The sequence below is a fragment of the Lolium perenne genome, chromosome 3 (assembly GCF_019359855.2).
Source record: "Lolium perenne isolate Kyuss_39 chromosome 3, Kyuss_2.0, whole genome shotgun sequence".
Classification (NCBI taxonomy): domain Eukaryota; kingdom Viridiplantae; phylum Streptophyta; class Magnoliopsida; order Poales; family Poaceae; genus Lolium; species Lolium perenne.
Genome location: NC_067246.2, coordinates 17262186 through 17285715, shown reverse-complemented (window position 1 = coordinate 17285715; position 23530 = coordinate 17262186). Strand labels below are relative to the sequence as shown.

Genomic DNA, 23530 nt, shown 5'->3' with positions numbered 1-23530 from the left:
TTCTGGGTTGCATTCATTTTTGAAATATAATATGAAATTAGTTACAATATGTAGAATTGGTTGTCAATTTTCTAAAAGTTGCGCCAAATCATTATTATTAAATGGTAATTGTAGATCGTGCGTCATTTGAAACGACAAACATTAGAGAAAACATGATTGTAAATTTCCAAAAAAAACACCCACTTAACATTGAGAGAATCAACACCGCCCGATCGCCCAGCCTCTCTCTCTCTCTATGCATGCATGCACTTGGAGATTTATCCTATCTATCAATCAATGAATATATTATTTACCTCCATCCAATCACTACAAACACAGAATTTGAACTAATTTGGAAAGAAACAAACCAAAATATATCCTCATTTTCCTTTAACAAATAACTTGGAAAGCAATCGTGAAAAAAACTTGAAAAGCAACTGGGTCCTCCCTCACCACGTCCATCAGTCCATAACTCCCCCCTCCACAGGTTGTCTTGTTGTCGTCTATCGGTGGGAATCGAGCATTCTGCATATTGTAGTATGTAAGTCATTGATATAATAGTTGTGGAAGTACTTATCTGCAAATATTGCATCCCTCTTAGTGGTACAAAAGAAGTTCTGGATATTACATACTTATTGTTACAAGCCAAAAGTGTATAAATTCTTCAATATAATCATCGGTCTAGTTCAACCTCATATTCTACCTGAAACATATTAACAACTAGCGGAAGTAAAAGATTGAACATTTTAAGAGCTCATCAGCTTACTTAAGTAGGGTTATAGGTTGCTCGGCTCGACTACCACTACTCGAGACTAAAGGTTCAAATCATGCTATGATGATTTCATGCTTTAGTTGATTGTTTTATGTTATCCCCCTTGTTCTATGTTGCTTTTAAGTTTAATTGTGAATTTGAATTTATTTAGGAATAATGATTTAATTGTTTTAATGAAATTCTAATAAAATGAAAATATGATTTAAAAATTTAAGTGTAGATAGGGCATCACAAGCAATACCAATTTTGTCCTTCAGTTCAGTCTTAGCGTCAGCCTGGCGTCCCTTCCCAAAGAAAATTGAGGATTTCTGTTTGTCGAAAACCCTCCTCATAAACTTGCAGCACCTTGCTCAGGGCCAAGAGACTTTCTATGCTGGCCTCCAAATACACTACGCTGTCGTCAGCCAAAAGGAGGTGCATTACAGTAGGTCCTTGTAACCCAAAGCTCACCCCCGCGATGTGCGGTCTTGGTGGTCTTGGTGATTTGTTACGACAAAGTAAGGATCTATTGTATAGACACATTTGTTGATTTGATACGACAAAATAAGGATCTATTGTATAGACACATTTGTTCATTTCGTGGGTGTTGTCAAACTGCTACAACGTTTTCCTTCTTATGTTTGACATATCCGATGAAAAAACTGCGACGATGGAAAAGCTGAAAATTGTAAGGGTCAAAGACGACGCCGATCGGAGGCTGGCTATTGCCTCAGAGGCGGCTAAACTTACGTTGGTATATGCACTTCACTTTAATCCTGGCTGAAGCCCACGATCCTATGCTCCTATTCTCAGCCTGATCTCTGAATCCCGCTGTATCTGACAGCTGCATAAATGGCTGACAAATCAAACGATGTACTGATGAGGAGGCAACTATAAGTAGTACAACATCTGAGTACGCACGGAATAACTAATTTCAGATTAGTGATCTTGCTCTGTTAACAAACTGTTCATTGCGTATTTCCTTGTCTCCTGCTACTACTTCTGAATCTGACCAAGAGCAAGCAACTGTTTGAGGAAACAGGGAGCGACATTTTCCTTGGTTCTCACAATCCACACTCGAAAGCCGTCCTGCATATTGTAAATGTTGTCAAACTATGAACCCAAGTACAACCGATTTGTTTCTTATTTATTCTTCAGAAAACTGAGAAACGATCACATGAGTACAACTGAATGATACAAAAAAGTTCGGTACACAACTACATTGGACTCCACACGAACAGGAAACGACGGCAAATGGGTGTACTCGCACAGACATCGGCCAAGATGATCCTCATCGCATACACGCTCAACCAGAGATGTCGATGGCCTTGACCTCGGGCTTCTTGACCTCAACCTTGGGCACAGTGACGGTGAGCACGCCATTCTCCAGCCCGGCCTTCACCTCCTCCACCTTGGCGTTCTCCGGCAGGCGGAAGCGCCTGACGAACTTGCCGCTGCTACGCTCAACGTGGTGCCACTTGTCGTTCTTGTCCTCCTTCTCCCTGCTGCGCTCGCCGCTGACGACGAGCACGTTGCCATCCTCCACCTCCACCTTGACCTCCTCCTTCTTCACGCCGGGGAGATCGGCCTTGAAGACATGTGCCTCGGTGGTCTCCTTCCAGTCCACGCGGGCGTTGGCGAACGCGGCCGTCTCGCTGTTGCCGGAAGCTGCCGGGACGATGGAGCGGAAGGCGTCGAAAGGATCAGCCCAGAGATCGAAGGAGAAGGGGTCGAACACGTTGTTGCGCCTCACGATCGACATGGTTGGTGGCTTGGCGCTACTTCGGTTTCTGCTCGGCGGAAGTGTTTGCAAGTGCCTGATTCGAATCGAATGCTATGCTCTACCTGAATTCGCTCAATTCTCGGTTGGTGTCAGCTGAAGTGTGAGACAGTCTATTTATAGCTTTGTCAAGGAGTATGGACCGTGCGCTCTCGTGATGCATCTAGAGTCCTCTGGCTTCCCCATGTCTTATTCTAGAAAGGGATTCTAGACTAGCCCAGGATGCTCTTGGGTACTGGAAATGTGCATCCAAGCAAAATTACAGGCCCACCCACCAACGGCACACAACAGAGTGCTCTAGAACGTAGAAGGCAACAGATTTAGCTCATCGACTGGAGAGAACTCTAGATACTTCACATCCAACAGTTCAACATGTTATATGTACCCAATAGTATCGACTCAAGCAAGAATTAGATTAAAAAAAAGTCCATGTAAATTTGGTGCTTCATGTTTTTTTTTTCATGGAACTGTCCTAATCATCTAACAAACATGACCTCCCCACCTTGTTTTCTAAGGAACGTAGAAGTATGTATATTTTAGTTAGAATATAAAAGAATAATCTCCAACATAGTTCCATTGTATAATGCAGACTTATTTAACAAGTTTGGAATGAACTTGAAAGGTCATGTCAGTTTGGTTAATCCATTAGCATGAGTAAACCCTCTAGATTCACATATCATAAAGATTTTCATAAATGCCACGAGCAACATGAACAAAGACATCAGGAAGGCAACATGGATGGAAATGATAGTTTCTTGGCATATGTCCTAGTGATAATCAAATCAGCATAGTGTGGATAATTAAGTCTAAACTTTGATAGTCATGATGTTTTATATAGCTTAGCAATAAATGTGTCACACAAACTAGAAAATAAATTGTTACATGTTAAAAGAATAATCTTGATTCTGAGAGTCACACTAGGTTGTCACTTATAATTAACCATTGGCCACAAAGATGTTGTACACGTAACATATCAAGATAATATCCTACTAATTAAATCATGGAATCAACACAATACATATTTTGTAAAACCCTAAAAATTATTTTCATGGTAAAAATCTTACTTTCATTTGCAAAATTAATTTTAGGTTTATAAAAGCCTAAAACAATGGTTATGTTTGTAAACTTTTGAAAATTGTTTTAAATTAAAAAATTAAGTATTATGGGATGTTTTCAAATTAAGTCTTTGTACTTATATGTTCCATACATAAAAGTGGATTCTGTAGCTCCCTATTTCCTTTTTATTAGTTCAGAGTTGATCCACTACTGATCCACCGTCCAATAGTTGCTAGCAAATAAAATCAATGTATAGTGTTATGGTTCCCTCTATATGCTGCCCATTGGACGCACTAAACCTATTTATTCAATAAGCTTTTGAGATCACCAAAATCAGATGTATTTCATCTTCACAGTAGGAAACTTTCCCTTGATGATGCGTGGCATGGCATTGCATGATTGGTTGAATTTATATCTGTATTTTGTCTTCTTCCGTTACGAACACACGATTCTCATGCTACCTTCTTGAAATTCCATTGGAAATTTGAACCTAACCTAGTTATTCAATGCAATAAAGAAGGTTTCCCATGAATGCCATTTTGAGCACATATAAATGAAGATTTGGCTCAATCTTAATGCCAGAAAATGATACCCTATTCAACTTTGTTGGTAATTTAGTTGATGCTTCAAGTTCTAGAAGATTTTTTTTTCTATATCGAGAGTCCACAGTTAATCCGTTAACTTTCATGTTTAGCTACTATAAGGGCATCTCCAACAGCTCCAACGTAAAGGATGCAAACTGATTGTTTTCCTCTATGCGGTCAAAATTTCAGCCTGCCCTCAGCCTAGCGGCTCGACGTATAGTGATCGGGCAGTCCTTCGAGACGCAAGCACGGCCCCTGCGTGACCTCTCCGCTCGTCTTCTGCGCGGCGTAGTGGTACTAGCTAAGCAGCATCGCTTTCGCATCTTGCCAAGTAAAAGCAATGGTCACACATCGATGAATGTTCCACATGCCTAGCCATGGGTGTCAGCCTTAACGCAGGACACCACCTTTTGGTTGTCTCTAAGCGTTGGCGCATCCATCACCTCACACAACCATAGCTTCATCCCAGTCCCCAACCCTAGCGCTGATGTCCACCTTCCTCTTCCTCCATCCTCTCTCCATCGACCTTCTCCCTCAAGCGCTCCATGGCAGGTCCTAGGGGCCCTTGTCGTGAATGCGACTGCCGCGGCAGGACAACGGCAGGGGCGGTCGTGCTGGATCTATCTTCACCGCCTGCACGCTTGCCTTCACCGACACGAAAAGCGTCCATCTGCGTCAATTCGGCTCAGGCCGCGAATACAACATTGGCCTCGTTGGCTGGAATGTCGGAGTTTTCTAAAAAAAATCACTTTTAATAGAACCATTTACATAGTGCCAAATATAAATAAAAACACAGAAAAACAATAGCCAACTAGGGTGCCCGCCATGGCTGCCTATTTCTCATCGTCATCATCGTTGCCGAAAAGGTCAATGTAGATCGGTGGCGCGAAAGGCGACGGCCATTGCAGAGATTGCAGGGGCACCGGTGGTGGTGCTTGCACGGGAGGAGGTGGCGTAGGCTCGATAGGAGGCAGTGCTGGCGCAGGAGTATTCGGCGGAGGAGCCGTTGGCCTCCCTTGAGCCAGTGTGGATGCCGAGAGTTGGACAAGAAGGACATCTCACTAAGAGATCTCGACTAGGTTGCTGTCGGTGATGGCCATTTCCATCGCGTCCTTTTTTGTGAGGTTTTTCCTCCTCCTCCTCCTCCTCATGCTCCTCCTCCTCGTCCTCCTCCTGGGCATCGAGATTTATGGCCTCGTCATCCTCGTCCTCCTTGTCGCTGTCGTCCAGGCCGATGCCGCTCTATGGGTTGAAGAAGTCGGCATCACCGAGATAACCCGCGCGGTGACGCGAGTCAAACTCCGAGGTCCTCAAGGCGGACCAGTTATAGGAGTCGAGGGCGAACGCCGGATATTCATGCAGATCTGATGGCAGGATGAAGTGGCAGCATCAGATATCATATTGGCGATGGCATCCCTCATGCGGCACCGGTGGTACCGGCACACGGCGTGAATTCAGGTACCATCCGCCGCTCAGTAGAGCCGCATCCCTCCAGACCGGTTCTCCTCAAATAGCCAGTGTGCGAGCTCCATGTTAAACATACCCCCGGTAGATGACCCAGCTTCACGGTCGTGCTTCATCTTGCGGAATGGCCACTTGCCCATGGTGAAGGAGGTTGGCTAGAACTGGCCAAACTCCTCTTCTTAAAAAGGCCGAGCGAAGCCTTCAATTGGCGGGATGCCCAAGCACCGGCATCAAAACTGGCTAGCAGACAAAAGGGGGGCACAAAAATTAACGCGATGCCTAAAAATGATGAGGCACCGAAACATGCACGGTCATTGGCAGGTGGGTCCAACGTGTGTCCGCGAAGATGCATTCCAGACGCATAGGCCGCGACGCGAATAGGTTCCCATGGACACAACACGCTGATCAGTATGCGTCACTGGGGTTTTTACCTATTTTTGTATGGCTCAATGTAAACGGTCACTTTACTTCTGTTTGCGTCGGGCCCTGGAAATACCCTAATGTTCAATGGTCATGCTAAAATAAAGTATGCACCATTCATGAATGTTTGCCACTGAATTTTTTATTTTTTTTAAAAAAAGCGATGTAAAAGATTCATTATTTTCAGGCCAAAACTTAAGACCAAAAAAATAAAACATTCTCTGGCGGAATAAGAACACTAAAAGCCTTTGGGCCCGCCAAGGTCCAAACACCTAACTAATTAATCTTAGTGACAAGCATCGTACACGTTATCAGATTATTTCTAAGACTGTAATTTTCTAAGACAAGTGTTAAGGACAAACCAATATTAGACCGTGCACAGGGCGGGCTGCCTCAGAGGCGACATGAATTTGAGGAGTACTTATTCCTGGCTGAAGCTCTGGTCTTGTTCTCGGTTTGAACTCTGAAGCCTCGTCGGAGCTCAACGCCTCTTCAAATGGTTCGACCCCGGAGGAGAAGAGGTGGTTGGCGGATGCTAAGCTTCGCCGGAAGCGTGCTAACTGAGCATCTCGGCGCCGTATCTCGACGGTGACGTCTGGAGATCGCCGGCGATTGGTGGCGGAGACATCCAAGGGCGTCATTGCTTTTTCAATTTTTGCTCCAAGGTGTTTCTTCTAATGCTCGAGGTCCTTTCTTCAAATTCTGGGTTTCTCCGTGCGAGTGATGTAAAAGGACTTAGATGTAAATTGTACCTGCCACGTATGCAATGAATTCTCTCTGGGGTCTTCCAGACCCCTCTCTTGTTCGAAAAAAAAAAAAACTCTGAACCCCATTTTGCCTCGTGTATTTTGTACTTTCAGAATCTAACTATAGTAAAAGTAGTCAGGAAGTGCCATTTCCGTTGCCTCTTACAATCCATAATATACAAACTGGAAAACTCTTTTGCACATGCAACAAAAGGTAAAGCACCTCCAAACGATTTTATTTCTCACGGGCAAACTGGAAGACGATCACACCACACCAGCACAAAGTGGCGACCAAGGAATTCCTTCGAAGGTTATACAACTAGTACATAGTACGACTCCACAATAACACGATACAGTGCGGCGAATCAAGCTGGTACTTATCGTTCACACACATTTAGCCGGAGATATCGATGGCCTTCACCTCGGGCTTCTTGATCTCAACCTTGGGAACGGTGACGGTGAGCACGCCGTTCTCCAGCCCGGCCTTCACCTCCTCCACCTTGGCGTTCTCCGGCAGCTGAAAGCGCCTGATGAATTTGCCGCTGCTGCGCTCGACGCGGTGCCACTTTTCTTTCTTGTCCTCCTTCTCCTTGGTGCGCTCGCCGCTGACAACGAGCACGTTACCATCCTCCACCTCCACCTTCACCTCCTCCTTCTTCACGCCGGGTAGGTCGGCCTTGAAGACGTGCGCCTCCGGCGTCTCCTTCCAGTCCACGCGAGCGTTTGCAAAGCCGGCTGAGTCGGAGTCCCATGATGCTGGGACGATGGAGCAGAAGCCGTCGAATGGGTCGACCCAGAGGTCCGCGAAGGGGCAGCGCCTAACCATCGACATTGTTGATTGTTGGCTGAGGTTTCTCGCGGTGAAAGTGATTTCGAGTGTCGGATTTGAATCGATTTCTATGGGAGTATGAATTCGTGATCTTCTCTGTGGGTTTCAGCTCAAATGCGAGGCAGTATATTTATACTCGTGAAGGGAGCACGAAGGGCCCGATCGTGACGCACCACGATTTCTCTGGTTTTTCCCGAGTTTCCCACACACGACTAGTCCATTCCAGACTCGTCTCCCTGGTACCGGAAACAAAGGACAAGGCCCACTGACAGGGCCGGGGAGCCTTCAAGAAATCAGTAGGCGCTTCCTGGGCTGAAAATAGAAATAAAGAGAGCAAAGCTGAGCTGGAAAGCAAAACAGAGTTCACTGGAGAGAGCTCGAGATGCTTCACGACCGGCACTCGATCGGCGACGTTATAAGTACCTCGCCTCCGCACCACTCCATCTCATCTCATCTTAGGCCAGTGCAAATCACATCAAGCAAGAGCAGCCAAAACATCTTTTTGATCGCCGTATTTTCCCCTCGCACAGATCTCAGCAAGACTGACCATGTCGCTCGTGAGGCAGAGCAACGTGTTCAACCCCTTCGCTGACCTCTGGGTCGACCCCTTCAAAGCTTTCCGCTCAGTCATCCCGGCAGCATCAGATTCCGACACCGCCGCCTTCGTGAACGCTCAGATGGACTGGAAGGAGACACCCGAGGCGCACGTGTTCAAGGCCGATCTTCCCGGCGTGAAGAAGGAGGAGGTCAAGGTGGAGGTGGAGGACGGCAACGTGCTCGTCGTCAGCGGCGAGCGCACAAAGGAGAAGGAGGACAAGAACGACAAGTGGCATCGCGTGGAGCGCAGCAAAGGCAAGTTCGTCCGGCGTTTCCGACTGCCTGAGAACGCCAAGGTGGAGGAAGTGAAGGCCGGGATGGAAAACGGCGTGCTCACCATTACGGTGCCCAAAGCAGAGGTCAAGAAGCCCCAGGTGAAAGCCATCGAGATCTCCGGCTAAGATGCATGTCGATCGGGACCAGCTTGGTCCATGTCCTTGATTTGCTGTGTCGGTGCTCCTATGGAGTCGTGTGTTGTTTTGTATCGAACTCTTCTGTATCTTTCAGCTGTGCGAGGTTGATCGTGTTCCAGATTTCAGAAGAATATAAGTAAATAAGAAATAAATCGTTTTTTTTTGCGGAAAGGCAAATACTATTAAACCACAGTTCTTACAGAAAGATCTAGAACAAAGATAAAAAATACAACTAGGTCCTCCTGGATCCCGTCTTCGTCAACGGTGAGCAAGATGTGCCGATGGCGCGCCGCCGCTACACCTCCCTTCAAGCCTTGGATCGGAGGTGCCCCTCTGTGGACGGGAAGTCGTCGATCCTCGACTCCGGAGAGCATCCACCTTGCTCCGTCGACTCGGACGCCATGGTCAACAGCATCAGCACCTTGAGCTTCAACAACCGGCTGGATCCGCCGCACCTCGAACTCCGGCGAGGGGACACCACGCACCGTAGATCCGGGGAGCCACGAGCGTGGTCGATCCGCAGCAGGACTCCACCGAGGCCCACCGCGAGAGGGGAAGAACGCCGCCCCAAAAGGCCACTCTGCCGACGCCACCACCTCCTCAACGCCGTTGGCTGGCCACCTACTCGAGCCTACGCTATATACACAGCGAGATCCGTGGTTCCCCCACCCTCCCGCCGTCGGAGCGGCCGGCAGAGGGAGAGGGAACCGGCGAATCACCACCGGCGAGGTGGATCGACTAAGTGGTTTCAAGAAATCGCCTCTCTGCTACTGTTGCGGGAGAGAGGAGACGTCCAGGGTCGTCTAGAAATAAATCGTTTTTGACTTGAGTTCAGCGAAAGTTTACGAATTCTTATACTGTACTGCCTTCCGTTTGTAAAAATAGGTGTATATATATATTGTTAAAAGTTAAAGCGTGCAAAGATTGACCGAGTTGCATAGAAAAAGTTATCGAATAGATTTAGTATCAATAAGATTTATTTGACCTTGCAGAAATTGGATATTTTATTAAAAACATAGTTAAACTTCTAATATTTACACTTTTGACAAAATTTATCTTTTATGGAATAGAGGTATTACCTTGTCGATGCGTATGAGTTCGTGTTTGGATTTGCACTTTGATAATAAGCTAAAGTAGCGCGCTCGCCTGGGAGGCGGCATTTTGGCTCATAGGAGCAAATGCTTCCATTATACAAAATAATTAAAAAACAATTTTTAAAATATCAAAAAATTCTGACATAAATTTTTTGGTGTACATCGTGATATTCTATGTTAGTGCACACGTTTTTGTGCAGAAACAACATTTTATGTGACGTGTACAAAAAAGATAAAAAAAAATCCTGTACGTAGTCGTGTTATAGCATCAAAATTTGTTTTTTTACAGAAGCCACAAATTTGTTTAGTTTTTTTTGAAAACTTGTGTACAAACATAAAATGTGTAGATGTACATGGAAAATTTTATTTCAGAATTTTTTGACACTTCGACATGTAGATTCACACAACAGGAGCAAATGCTTCTATGAGCCAAAGTGAATATCCCGCTCGCCTAGGGCTCTTATCTGCAGGGCTCAGTATGTTGTAATAAGGCTCCCCAATGAATAGAATTGTGTTTTTATAAATAAAGATGTGATGGCTTACTAAATCAAAGTTTAAATGAAAAATTCTTGATTAATCGAGTTGATTGTGTGCAGCTTAGAACGTGGTATGCAGCTAAGGGTGGGGAGCGGTAACATATAATCCGAATTATCCAACATCTGTAAAGGGGAAATTAAAAATGGATGTGGCAAGATCCTAATTCGGACGACAATAAAAATAGACTCAGTAACAGGGCCGTTTTACAAATACAAATATGATAGGTATTAGATTTTAAGGGATATACTCGTACCCGATTAAACTTGTGCTAGCAAATTTTAGTAATTCTAGCACTAGTACAAATGGGCATTTTAAGAGCCCTTATCACATACCTTTGCCTAAAATCGTTTGGGTATACAAAATGGCACACATTTGAAAATAAAAGGGCAGACAATTTTGGAGCAGCGCCCTGTAGGCGTGGAGAAACCATGATAAACTCAGTACTATGCGAAACAAGATAATATCCACGACGGACGACGAACCTAGTACCGTATGGGAACCAAAATAATATCGTTGGTCAGATCCCACTCACTCTCCATTTCCCTCACTCCCTAGTCCCTCCCGCAGTCCCGCTCGTTCCTCTCACTTACAGGCCCAACAACACCTTATCCTCCACTAGTACAAAAAGGGGCTTTAGTCCCGGTTGATAAGGGCAGCCTCTTCTTTAGTTTCGGTTGTAATACAAATCGGGACTAAAGGCCCCGTCACGTGGGCTGCGGGCGCGCGCCGGGGCGAAGGATCTTTAGTTCCAGTTTGTAACACTAACCCGAACTAAAGGTTATTTCGTTAAAATAATTATCCATTTTTTTTTCTAATTATTTTTGACTCTTTTTTTTCAGAATTTCTAATATTTCAGTTATTTGACAAATTTAGTCTCTAACTAAACTTAATCTGTAGTCAAATTACTTACTCGTGGTTAAACTTCCCGACCAGTCACCCATCCTCCCACTACTCCTAGCACGCTTAACTTCCGAGTTCCTTCTAGTCCCGCTTCAAAGTGCTTCGCGTGCATGTTATTGATAGTAGTATCATATCAATCATATTAACATGTTGGTCGATGTCATACTTCTTTATTGTTTGAATTCCAAATAATTCTTTTAATAAACAAAAGTACTGATGTAATAATAATCTTAAATAAATAAATAAACATTAACTTTTTTAATTTGTATTTTTTTAATTTTTTAATTTCTTTAATAATTTTTTTTCAAACCTAAAAATTTGAAAATCTTAAAATTGGCTAACCTTTATGGTTAAGTAATAGTAATCTTTATGCAGGATGCAATTATTAATTTAAAATTTAAACAAAAATATAAAATCCTGAATTTCTGGCAAAAACTAAAATCTTCCTACTTTCATAATTCCATTTGGAATTTTGAGAATCTAAAAATTGGCTAACCGGGTAAACCCTGTACAACGGTAGGGGGGCGGTGTTGTGCAGGATGTAGCTACTGCTGGATGCATGTATCACACGGCAGGGGACAAGCTACCGCGCGATGCCGGGTTGGCAGCCGTGCGGAAGCCGCCGTCTTCCAAGAAGACGCCTCCCCCGAAATCTGTGATGGTCCTCCCATATGCAAAATGTCTACAACCTAATATTCCGGGTTTCCAATTGAAACATGAAGAGAATGTAACACTGCTGCTCATGACATTGCAAAATTTAGTTGTACAGAGTGATGTCAGAGTGTAACACTATATGTGTGGATGTTACCGCTCCGAAAGTCTGTAACGGACTCTGTAAGCCAAACCCTGATTGCTAAGTAATTAAGACCCACCATTTTTTTAAAGAATGTATCCTACGGTTCTCAAAAGATTTGTTAATTTAAATTTGTTAATTTCCCCTAATAGTAGGTTGCGTAACATAACGTAGGGAGCCAAAACACGTAGAAAGCCTTTAGTCCTTTAGGCTTTTGCCCCGGAGGCCGCCTGCCGCTACCCCTTTAGTCCCGGTTGGTATTACCAACCGGGACTAAAGGGTCCAAATGAATCGGGACTAAAGCCTGCGCTATTTGAACTGGGACTAATGCGACCCATTAGTCCCGGTTCCTATTTAAACCGGGACTAAAGCTCCCAGGGGTGCTGTACGAAAGCCATCAACATTTACCTCGTCCTTTCCCCTCGCTACTCTTGTACTCCTACCGGACATCAACATTTTCCTGCCTCCACCGCCTCCCTCGCCTCCGATGGAAGCTGCCACCGCAGGTTGCTCGTGGTGGGGGACACACATGTCGATCGGGAGGTGTTGCGTGTCCTTGCAAAAGGGGAGTGACCCGGACATGCCTGAAGACGAGTTCATCCATCCCAATATCAAGGGAACCGTCCTGGATACGAATCTGTAGCCAGTCGCCCGAGGACGGAGCATACGATATTAAGGGCTCGGTATTTGCGTTCGACATATAGGAAGCCAAGCAGCAGCTTACGCCGTCAGGGAAGTGATGGCTCCCAAGTGCAGGAGATCAATTATAGTACTTTTCAATAAGAAAGGTTGTCGAACCCACGAGGAGCTGAAGGTATTGGTTAGTGAATTTGACAAGCAAACAATAATAATAATAAAGCAGCAGTTTTGGTGTTTTGTGTGTATAGTTTGCAATAAAGTAAAATGCAGAAAGTAAATTGCAGTATGTAAATGCTCTCAATGAGAGAAAGCCCAATCCTCTATGCAACAAGAGGACAAGCTCAAGTGTGTGTGTGCTTATATGAGACAAATGTTCCCGAGGGCGGCATGGATTTACTAGCATCAGAGTTCTACACAATATGGTAAATATTTTGTCAAGTTTCATTCATGTAGGGGCGGAGCCTAAATTAGGTGCAGCCATAGATATGAGCAAACACACCCCTTATGATGGGTCCTAGACCCATTTTCATGAGCAAGTATAGAAATCATTAAGACATAAATGTCCCACTATAGCAATAAGATCATTGGTTCCCGACATAAACCCCTCTAATGCAACTCATAGTAATGGAAAACGGTTTCTATCATTCCGTCGCTTTCAACACACATTCATTATATTAAAGTGCAGCCCTATAGACCATATAGGTGAAGTAATATGCAGTCGACGTTGGCATAAAACCATCATAGAACAACATAAAAAGATAGAAAACTTGACCAAATACTCATTGCACATCATATAGAATCGTAGCCAGATCATCCTATGCCCTCAGGAACGTGGGGAACTACTCACAAGTGTCAAACATGATATAGACCAGAGGCACAATGAATACAGCACAATCTGAATATATAATCTCTCCACCAAATAAAGATAAAGTACCAATCACAAACATGCAACTAGCCTCAAAACGATATTCGGGGTTCAATTCAACACAAATTATGAGGGGGATGAAGTCAATCTCGTAGATGTAGATGGTGGTGATGATGGTGCTGATGGAGATGTTGATGGAGATGCCTCCCCCCAAGCCAAGGAGGAGTGGTGATGTCGATGGCGTCGATTTCCCCTTCACCGGAAGCACCAGTGTGGCAGGATCTACCCTCTCCCGAAGAAGGAGAGGACCTTCACCTCCGCCGTCGCCTCAATAAATCTCGGGAAAAATATGGCTTAGGTTTTTGGGCGAAACGGAGGCTCTGGTATAAAAGGGGGCCCGAGACGATGCCCGAGGCTCAAACAAGCCTAGGTGGCGTAGGGCGCACCACCTGGTGCCGTTTGGCCCTCGTGGCCTCCCTCGCGTACTTCTTTCGCTCACGGTCTTTCTCCCGGTGAAAAAACTGATTAGGTAATTTTTCCTCGATTTTTAGATATCCAGAAGGTCCCTGAAACAATAAAAAAACGAAAAAGGAGGTTTTCTGCCTCCCAGGAATTAAATACCAATGAAGGGAACTTTCTAGGAAAGTCCCAGAAATCAACTAAAATGCATAAATAATGGTGTATGATGGCATATATCAATAAAAACTAAACATATATGTGAAGGAGATATGCCCTAGAGGCAATAATAAAGTGGTTATTATTTATATCTTTATGTTTATGATAAATGTTTATATATCATGCTAGAATTGTATTAACCGAAACATTAGTACATGTGTGATATGTAGACAAACAAGAAGTCCCTAGTATGCCTCTTAAACTAGCTTGTTGATTAATGGATGATTAGTTTCATAATCATGAACATTGGATGTTATTAATAACAAGGTTATGTCATTGTGTGAATGATATAATGGACACACCCAATTAAGCGTAGCATAAGATCTCGTCATTAAGTTATTTGCTATAAGCTTTCGATACATAGTTACCTAGTCCTTATGACCATGAGATCATGTAAATCACTTATACCGGAAAGGTACTTTGATTACACCAAACACCACTGCGTAAATGGGTGGCTATAAAGGTGGGATTAAGTATCCGGAAAGTATGAGTTGAGGCATATGGATCAACAGTGGGATTTGTCCATCCCGATGACGGATAGATATACTCTGGGCCCTCTCGGTGGAATGTCGTCTAATGTCTTGCAAGCATATGAAAGAGTTCATAAGAGACCACATACCACGGTACGAGTAAAGAGTACTTGTCAGGAGACGAGGTTGAACAAGGTATAGAGTGATACCGAAGATCAAACCTCGGACAAGTAAAATATCGTGAGACAAAGGGAATTGGTAATGTATGTGAATGGTTCATTCGATCACTAAAGTCATCGTTGAATATGTGGGAGCCATTATGGATCTCCAGATCCCGCTATTGGTTATTGGTCGGAGTAAGTACTCAACCATGTCCGCATAGTTCTCGAACCGTAGGGTGACACACTTAAAGTTGGATGTTGAAATGGTAGTTCTTGAATATGGAATGGAGTTGGAATATTTGTTGGGAGTGCGGTATGAGATCACGGACATCACGAGGAGTTCCGAATGGTCCGGAGAATAAGATTCATATATAGGATGTCATTTTATGTGAAATAAAATGTCGCGGAAGGTTCTATGGAAGGTTCTAGAAGGTTCTAGAAAAGTCCGGAAGAAACCACCAAGGAAGGTGGAGTCCACAAGGGACTCCACCTCCATGGCCGGCCAGCCCTAGTGGGGGTGGAGTCCCAAGTGGACTCCACCATAGGGGGCCGGCCACCCCCACATGGGAGGTGGGAATCCCACCTTTGGGTGGGAGTCCTAGTTGGGCTAGGTTTGCCCCCTCCTATGGAAGGTTTTGGTTTCGGGTCTTATTCGAAGACTTGGACACCAATACTTGGGATCCACCTATATAATGAGGGGCCAAGGGAGGGGGCCGACCACCCCAAGACCATAAGCTGGCCGCCCCCCATAGAGTGGCCGGCCACCCCTCCCAAACCCTAGCCAAGCTCCTCTCCTCCATATTGCCCGCATAGCTTAGCGAAGCTCCGCCGGACTTCTACACCGCCACCGACACCACGCCGTCGTGCTGTCGGATTCAAGAGGAGCTACTACTTCCGCTGCCCGCTGGAACGGGGAGGTGGACGTCGTCTTCATCAACAACCGAACGTGTGACCGAGTACGGAGGTGCTGCCCGTTCGTGGCGCCGGAACCGATCGTGATCAAGATCTTCTACGCGCTTTTGCAAGCGGCAAGTGATCGTCTACCGCAGCAACAAGAGCCTCCTCTTGTAGGCTTTGGAATCTCTTCAAGGGTGAGACTCGATACCCCCTCGTTGCTACCGTCTTCTAGATTGCATCTTGGCTTGGATTGCGTGTTCGCGGTAGGAAAATTTTTGTTTTCTATGCAACGTTGTCCTACAGTGGTATCAGAGCCGTGTCTATGCATAGATGGTTGCACGAGTAGAACACAATGGTTTGTGGGCGTTGATGCTCTTGTTATCTTTAGTTTGAGTACTTTGCATCTTTGTGGCATAGTGGGATGAAGCGGCTCGGACTAACTTTACATGACCGCGTTCATGAGACTTGTTCCTCGTTTGACATGCAACTTGTATTGCATAAGAGGCTTTATGGTGTCTGTCTCTCCTACTATAGTGAAGATTCAATTTACTCTTCTATTGAAAACATTAGTATCAACGTTGTGGTTCATGTTCGTAGGTAGATTAGATCTCTCTCGAAAACCCTAAACCACGTAAAATATGCAAACCAAATTAGAGACGTCTAACTTGTTTTTGCAGGGTTTGGTGATGTGATATGGCCATGATATGATGATGAATATGTATGAGATGATCATTATTGTATTGTGGCAACCGGGCAGGAGACTTATGGTTGTCTTTAATTTTCATGTTGAGTAGTATTTCAAAGTAGTTGTTATAGTTGCTACATGAGGTGAACAACCATGAAGACGGCGCCATGAACCTTGACGCTACACCGACGATGATGGAGATCATGCCCGAAGATGATGGAGATCATATCCGTGCTTTGGAGATGAAGATCAAAGGCGCAAAGACAAAAGGGCCATATCATATCACATATGAACTGCATGTGATGTTAATCCTTTTATGCATCTTATTTTGCTTAGATCGCGACGGTAGCATTATAAGATGATCCCTCACATTAATATCAAGATAATAAAGTGTTCTTCCCTCGTATGCACCGTTGCATTGTTCGACGTTTTGAAGCATCTCGTGATGATCGGGTGTGATAAACTTGACATACAACGGGTGTAAGCCATGTTGCACACGCGGAATACTTGGGTTTGCTTGACGAGCCTAGCATGTACAGACATGGCCTCGGGACAACGGAAACCGAAAGGTTGAACACGAGTCATATGGATGATATGATCAACATGTTGATGTTCACCATTGAAGCTACATCATCTCACGTGATGATCGGTTTTGGTGTAGTGGATTTGGATCGTGTACCACTTAACAACTATGAGGGATGTTGTATTAAGTGGGAGTTCATTAGTAATTAGATTAAAACATGAACTAATTATCATAAACATAGTCTGAGTAGTATTTTGAATTAATTTTGTAGTATTGGCATCCGTTTACTACTATGCGCTAGTCTTGTTATTGAGATAGAAATACTGTTAAAATCTGACAAGAAACTTTACGGATTGGTACCGTATTGTTAAAGAATCAAGAATTGATTAAGTCCTATTGCAAACTTTTAGTAAACCTCACATTGTTGATTCAAAGAGCTATGGTTTCAATTAGTACCTAAAGTTATCTTGTCTCCATGAAACTTGAAAGTTCAAATATGTTTGAAAAATAAGGAGCTGAAAATTTAGTTTTCAGAAATAATCAAGGTATGAGATATATGTGATATCTAAGACCTTATTGCAAGATGATAGAATATAATTTGGTGAGACTACATAAACTCATAAGTTTTATGGGAATGTATGAAGGTTGAAGACGCAAGACGTCACAATCCTCCAGCTATTGGGGCACTAATGATATTCGCATATCCATGAAGTTATCATCCTTAGTATGCACCGTTGCTAAGACTCGTCGTTTCGAAGCATCACGTGATGATCGGGTGTTATAGATTCTACGTGTGCTTACAATGGGTGCAAGCCTGATTTGCACATGCGAATACTAAGGTTAAACTTTATGAGCCTAGCATGTACAGACATGGTCTCAAAAAGTTGTCATGAATTGATGGATAAAATTATGAGTGAAATTGTTCATCATAGTTACTAATATGTGAAATCTAGAACACTTGTCATATGATGATCAACTTCAAAGTAAGAACCTCAAGGTTATTGGTATTTGACCAACAAACCTAGAAGTTATTGATGTTGAAATGTTTTTCTGAATAATGAGGAAAGCTAAAAGAGAAACTGCAAAAGATATTTTGGCAAAAAGAAAAGAAAAGACTAGAAAGTCTAGCTCGGGTGTATATAAATGATATACATGTTATGGTTGTATTCCTAGTTAAGTCACACAATGAAATTCTTGGGTATTAATACCATATTGGTTGGTATGAAGTGTCATACAAAACAACGCAATTCAAGAATACAATGGCCTAAGTGATCGACAAGGAATATGATAAGAATGTTCGCCGGAACAAAAATAAAGTGTTATTATGTTCGTCGTTGGCATTCTATCTAGCCCTTAGAATTTATAATAAAGAGCTTAATAAATTGTTATTTTGCTCTGGTCAAATGAAAACAATGAGTTGTTCAAATTATGACATTACTCCATGTATGATGGATAAGTTATTATAAATCTTAAATGGTGAAACACACATACATAACACTGACGCTAAAAATGCCATAAGGCAAATGATTTGAATTCCACTTATTTGTGGAACCGCAATTTAGGTCATATTAGAAAGGATCGCATGAAGGAACTCCATGCAAATGGATTTTTGGAGTCATTCGATTTGTTGAATCGTTTGGCACTTGCAAAATCTTTTCTAAAAGGTAATGACTGAAATACCGTTCATAGGCCGAAGAGTTGAACGGGCAACTAACTTAGTGAAAACATACATAATGATATATGTGGTTCACTGGGCATAGTTGTGTGCGGAAGATTCTTCTACTTCATGAAAACTTTCAAACAATGAATTGAGTATATATGTGGATATATTCAATAAGGAAAAGTTTGAAACATTTGAATAGGATTCAAATAAATTTCAGCATGAAGTGGAAATCATCGTAATAGAAATCAAATATCTATGATTGGATCATGGTGGAAATATTTGAATTACGAGTTTTAGCGAACATCTAAGAGAGTTATGAAATTGTTCTACAACTTACGTTTCTTGGAGTATCATAGTGATGATGAAGTATCCAAGAGATATATCCAAACTTTGTTGGATCAATGATGAGATAAAATATTGATGCCATTATATTTTTGTGGATTATGCTTTAGTGACTACCGCTTTTACACTGAATAGAGCATCATCATGATCCGTTGAAATGACACCATACAAGTTATGGCATGGGTATAAACCCTAATAGTCAACCAAAATCGGATGAATGTCTTTGTTGGTTATCCCAGAGATTTGATTGGGAATTCTTCCCACGAGACAAAGAAAAAAGTGTTTGTCAATGTTTCTTATTTCCGAGAAATTGTTTCTAGTGAAGTATTTGAGTAGGAGGACAATATATTTTGATAAGGTTTATGAACCTGAGCATAATGATCAGAGTAGCGCAGCATCGGAATTGGTTTCGAAAGCGGCCACAACGATCATGGCTCCCATGACTACAAAGTGTTTTAGCCATGGAGATCGAAGTACATATTGAACCTTGTAGGTATGGTTTACTTTGTGATCAAATAAATGATTTGTGGACAAAGGATTGATTTTGAACAATGATAAACCAACTACAAAACAAAGAAGTTATGATGGGCCCTGACTCCGTTAAAATGGCCATACGCCATGAAATCCAAGATAGATGAATACTTTTTGAAAGAAAATAGATCTATAAAATTGATGGACTTGGATGAAATATCCTTGAAGAAGCTTAACTTGTCGAAAAGTTGTTTACGACAAAGTTCAAAGAGTTGACTACGACAAGATTAGATCTTCCGTAGCAATGCTTAAAGTCTATATGGATTATTCTAGTAATCACTACATATTTCCTTTATGAGATATGTTAGTAGGATGGCAAAATACATTACTTATCAGAAGTATGTATTAAAGGTGTATACAAGATACAACCAAGAGTTTTGCTGATCCGTGGAATACTAGATAGGTATACAAACTTCAATTTGATGAAGTAAGTATAGCGGAGTTTGAATCTTCACTAGATGAAATAGTCAAAGAGTTTTTGATTTCATCGTAAACAATGAAGAGGCTTGCATTTGCAAGAAATTAAGTGGGAGCGCTAAGACACATTTATAATACTTTATGTAGGTGACATATAGTTGGTTATAAATGATGTAATTATATACTTGATTAAAAGGTTTCATTGAGAATTAACTTCAATGAAAGGATATGGACTGAAACAAATTTAGTGTCAAGATCTATGAAGATAGATTGAAACACATAAATAAGTTTAAGTCAAAGTGCATATGATGGATATTGAAGTAGTTCAATATAGAAATATTAAGAAAATGTTCTTGTCATGTGAAGGTTTAACAAGACTTGAGTGTATCTGACACTCAATGATTAAAAACACATGAGTGATTATAGATCACGAATAATATGTACACAATCAGATATCATGTGCTATAAAGTGTTATGAGCATATACCAGAATGATTCATATGATGATCATTGGACGACAAGTAAGAATATCCTTGAGTACTTTAGAAGAACTAAGGATATATATATATATTTTTGTATGAAGAAATGACAAACAAATCGATGTAAGGTGTTACACCGATATTGGTTTTATCACATATAAAATATAAATTCAATCTCAAATTAGACGAAGTGTTGTTTAAAAGGTAGCACAATGAGCTAGAAGTTGTCTATGCTAGATTTAGAAGGGTTCTAAATATGGTGACGGATTCTACAAAAGAAGGCAGAGTATGTCATTGTTTTGACAATGACAAAGGATGTTAAGTCAAGAGGTTCTTTGAGAACTTGGTGTAGTTCCGACAGCAGTCGAACTTTGAAGCTATATTGTGTGTGACAATATTAGTGACATATTTCAGACAGCGGAATTAAGGTTCCACCAGAAGATCAAACATATTTAATGCCAGCTCATTTGGAAATGAGTGATGCGTTGAGACGCAAATGAATTACAAAATACATACGTTTCTGAGCGTGTCAGATCCGATGACTAAAAACCTCTCCCGTGAGCAATACATGATAAAGCACCAGAAGGCCAAGGTGTTATATCTTTACAAATGTAAACTAGATTATTGACTCTAGTGCAAGTGGGAGATCAAGGAGATATGCCCTAGAGGCAATAATAAAGTGGTTATTATTTATATCTTTATGTTTATGATAAATGTTTATATATCATGCTAGAATTGTATTAACCGAAACATTAGTACATGTGTGATATGTAGACAAACAAGAAGTCCCTAGTATGCCTCTTAAACTAGCTTGTTGATTAATGGATGATTAGTTTCATAATCATGAACATTGGATGTTATTAATAACAAGGTTATGTCATTGTGTGAATGATATAATGGACACACCCAATTAAGCGTAGCATAAGATCTCGTCATTAAGTTATTTGCTATAAGCTTTCGATACATAGTTACCTAGTCCTTATGACCATGAGATCATGTAAATCACTTATACCGGAAAGGTACTTTGATTACACCAAACACCACTGCGTAAATGGGTGGCTATAAAGGTGGGATTAAGTATCCGGAAAGTATGAGTTGAGGCATATGGATCAACAGTGGGATTTGTCCATCCCGATGACGGATAGATATACTCTGGGCCCTCTCGGTGGAATGTCGTCTAATGTCTTGCAAGCATATGAAAGAGTTCATAAGAGACCACATACCACGGTACGAGTAAAGAGTACTTGTCAGGAGACGAGGTTGAACAAGGTATAGAGTGATACCGAAGATCAAACCTCGGACAAGTAAAATATCGTGAGACAAAGGGAATTGGTAATGTATGTGAATGGTTCATTCGATCACTAAAGTCATCGTTGAATATGTGGGAGCCATTATGGATCTCCAGATCCCGCTATTGGTTATTGGTCGGAGTAAGTACTCAACCATGTCCGCATAGTTCTCGAACCGTAGGGTGACACACTTAAAGTTGGATGTTGAAATGGTAGTTCTTGAATATGGAATGGAGTTGGAATATTTGTTCGGAGTCCCGGATGAGATCCCGGACATCACGAGGAGTTCCGGAATGGTCCGGAGAATAAGATTCATATATAGGATGTCATTTTATGTGAAATAAAATGTCGCGGAAGGTTCTATGGAAGGTTCTAGAAGGTTCTAGAAAAGTCCGGAAGAAACCACCAAGGAAGGTGGAGTCCACAAGGGACTCCACCTCCATGGCCGGCCAGCCCTAGTGGGGGTGGAGTCCCAAGTGGACTCCACCATAGGGGGCCGGCCACCCCCCACATGGGAGGTGGGAATCCCACCTTTGGGTGGGAGTCCTAGTTGGGCTAGGTTTGCCCCCTCCTATGGAAGGTTTTGGTTTCGGGTCTTATTCGAAGACTTGGACACCAATACTTGGGATCCACCTATATAATGAGGGGCCAAGGGAGGGGGCCGACCACCCCAAGACCATAAGCTGGCCGCCCCCCATAGAGTGGCCGGCCACCCCTCCCAAACCCTAGCCAAGCTCCTCTCCTCCATATTGCCCGCATAGCTTAGCGAAGCTCCGCCGGACTTCTACACCGCCACCGACACCACGCCGTCGTGCTGTCGGATTCAAGAGGAGCTACTACTTCCGCTGCCCGCTGGAACGGGGAGGTGGACGTCGTCTTCATCAACAACCGAACGTGTGACCGAGTACGGAGGTGCTGCCCGTTCGTGGCGCCGGAACCGATCGTGATCAAGATCTTCTACGCGCTTTTGCAAGCGGCAAGTGATCGTCTACCGCAGCAACAAGAGCCTCCTCTTGTAGGCTTTGGAATCTCTTCAAGGGTGAGACTCGATACCCCCTCGTTGCTACCGTCTTCTAGATTGCATCTTGGCTTGGATTGCGTGTTCGCGGTAGGAAAATTTTTGTTTTCTATGCAACGTTGTCCTACAATATGTAGCAATAATGATGATGTAAAATGCATGCATCAACTTCCCCATGCTTAAACCTTTGCTTGTCCTCGAGCAAGTAAGAGAATAGATCTAAAAATTGGCTAATCGGGTAAACCCTGGTGAATTCGGATGTAGCTTTTTCCCATGATCATTTTGATATATTATACGTTTTTTTCGACATCGTATGCAACCAGAAAAGCCGTTTTCCCTTTTTCTAAACTTTTTTTTCCAAAAAAAGTCAAAATTCAAATTTGTTAATTTCCCCTAAAAGTAGGTTGCGTAACATACAAGAATCTCAAAATATTTTATTTTTTGAATTTTCTATTATTTTCTTTTGTATTTTAGTAAGCTAAAAAAGGCGATCCACCGGGGGAGGGGAGGGGGTGTGAAGGTGCGTGGGGAGCCAAAAAACCTAGAAAGCCTTTAGTCCCGGTTGGTAATACTTGTTGGAGATATGCCCGAGAGGCAATAATAAAGTGGTTATTGTTATATCTTAGTGTTCATGATAAATGTTTACATCCCATGCTATAATTGTATTACGTGGAAACATTGATACATGTGTGTTTTGTAAACAAACCAGAGTCCCTAGTAAGCCTCTCGTTTAACTAGCTTGTTGATTAATAGATGATCATAGTTTCCTGATCATGAATATTGGATATTATTAATAACAGGATCATATCATTAGGAGAACTAGCAAGGTGGCCCGCACTCTCGCGCGGGCAATATATTTGTAGTTTAGGAAAATGCATTTAGTAGAAATTATGATCTCACTTATATATTTTATGTTATCTAAGGAAATAATATT

General features: G+C 42.6%; 3 protein-coding genes across 3 annotated transcripts; 1 reads left to right on the top strand and 2 right to left on the bottom strand.

Annotated features, from left to right (window-relative positions):
• Positions 1-1846: 1846 nt before the first annotated feature.
• On the bottom strand, positions 1847-2611 carry LOC127341096 (16.9 kDa class I heat shock protein 1). The gene has a single exon (XM_051366873.2). The coding sequence runs from the start codon at positions 2490-2492 to the stop codon at positions 2037-2039; it is 456 nt and encodes a 151-aa protein (XP_051222833.1). The 5' UTR covers positions 2493-2611; the 3' UTR covers positions 1847-2036.
• A 4372-nt stretch (positions 2612-6983) lies between these two features.
• On the bottom strand, positions 6984-7727 carry LOC127341099 (16.9 kDa class I heat shock protein 1). The gene has a single exon (XM_051366876.2). The coding sequence runs from the start codon at positions 7610-7612 to the stop codon at positions 7175-7177; it is 438 nt and encodes a 145-aa protein (XP_051222836.1). The 5' UTR covers positions 7613-7727; the 3' UTR covers positions 6984-7174.
• A 275-nt stretch (positions 7728-8002) lies between these two features.
• Positions 8003-8790, top strand: LOC127341097 (16.9 kDa class I heat shock protein 1-like). Its single transcript, XM_051366874.2, has one exon. The coding sequence runs from the start codon at positions 8158-8160 to the stop codon at positions 8605-8607; it is 450 nt and encodes a 149-aa protein (XP_051222834.1). The 5' UTR covers positions 8003-8157; the 3' UTR covers positions 8608-8790.
• The last annotated feature ends 14740 nt before the right edge of the window (positions 8791-23530 follow it).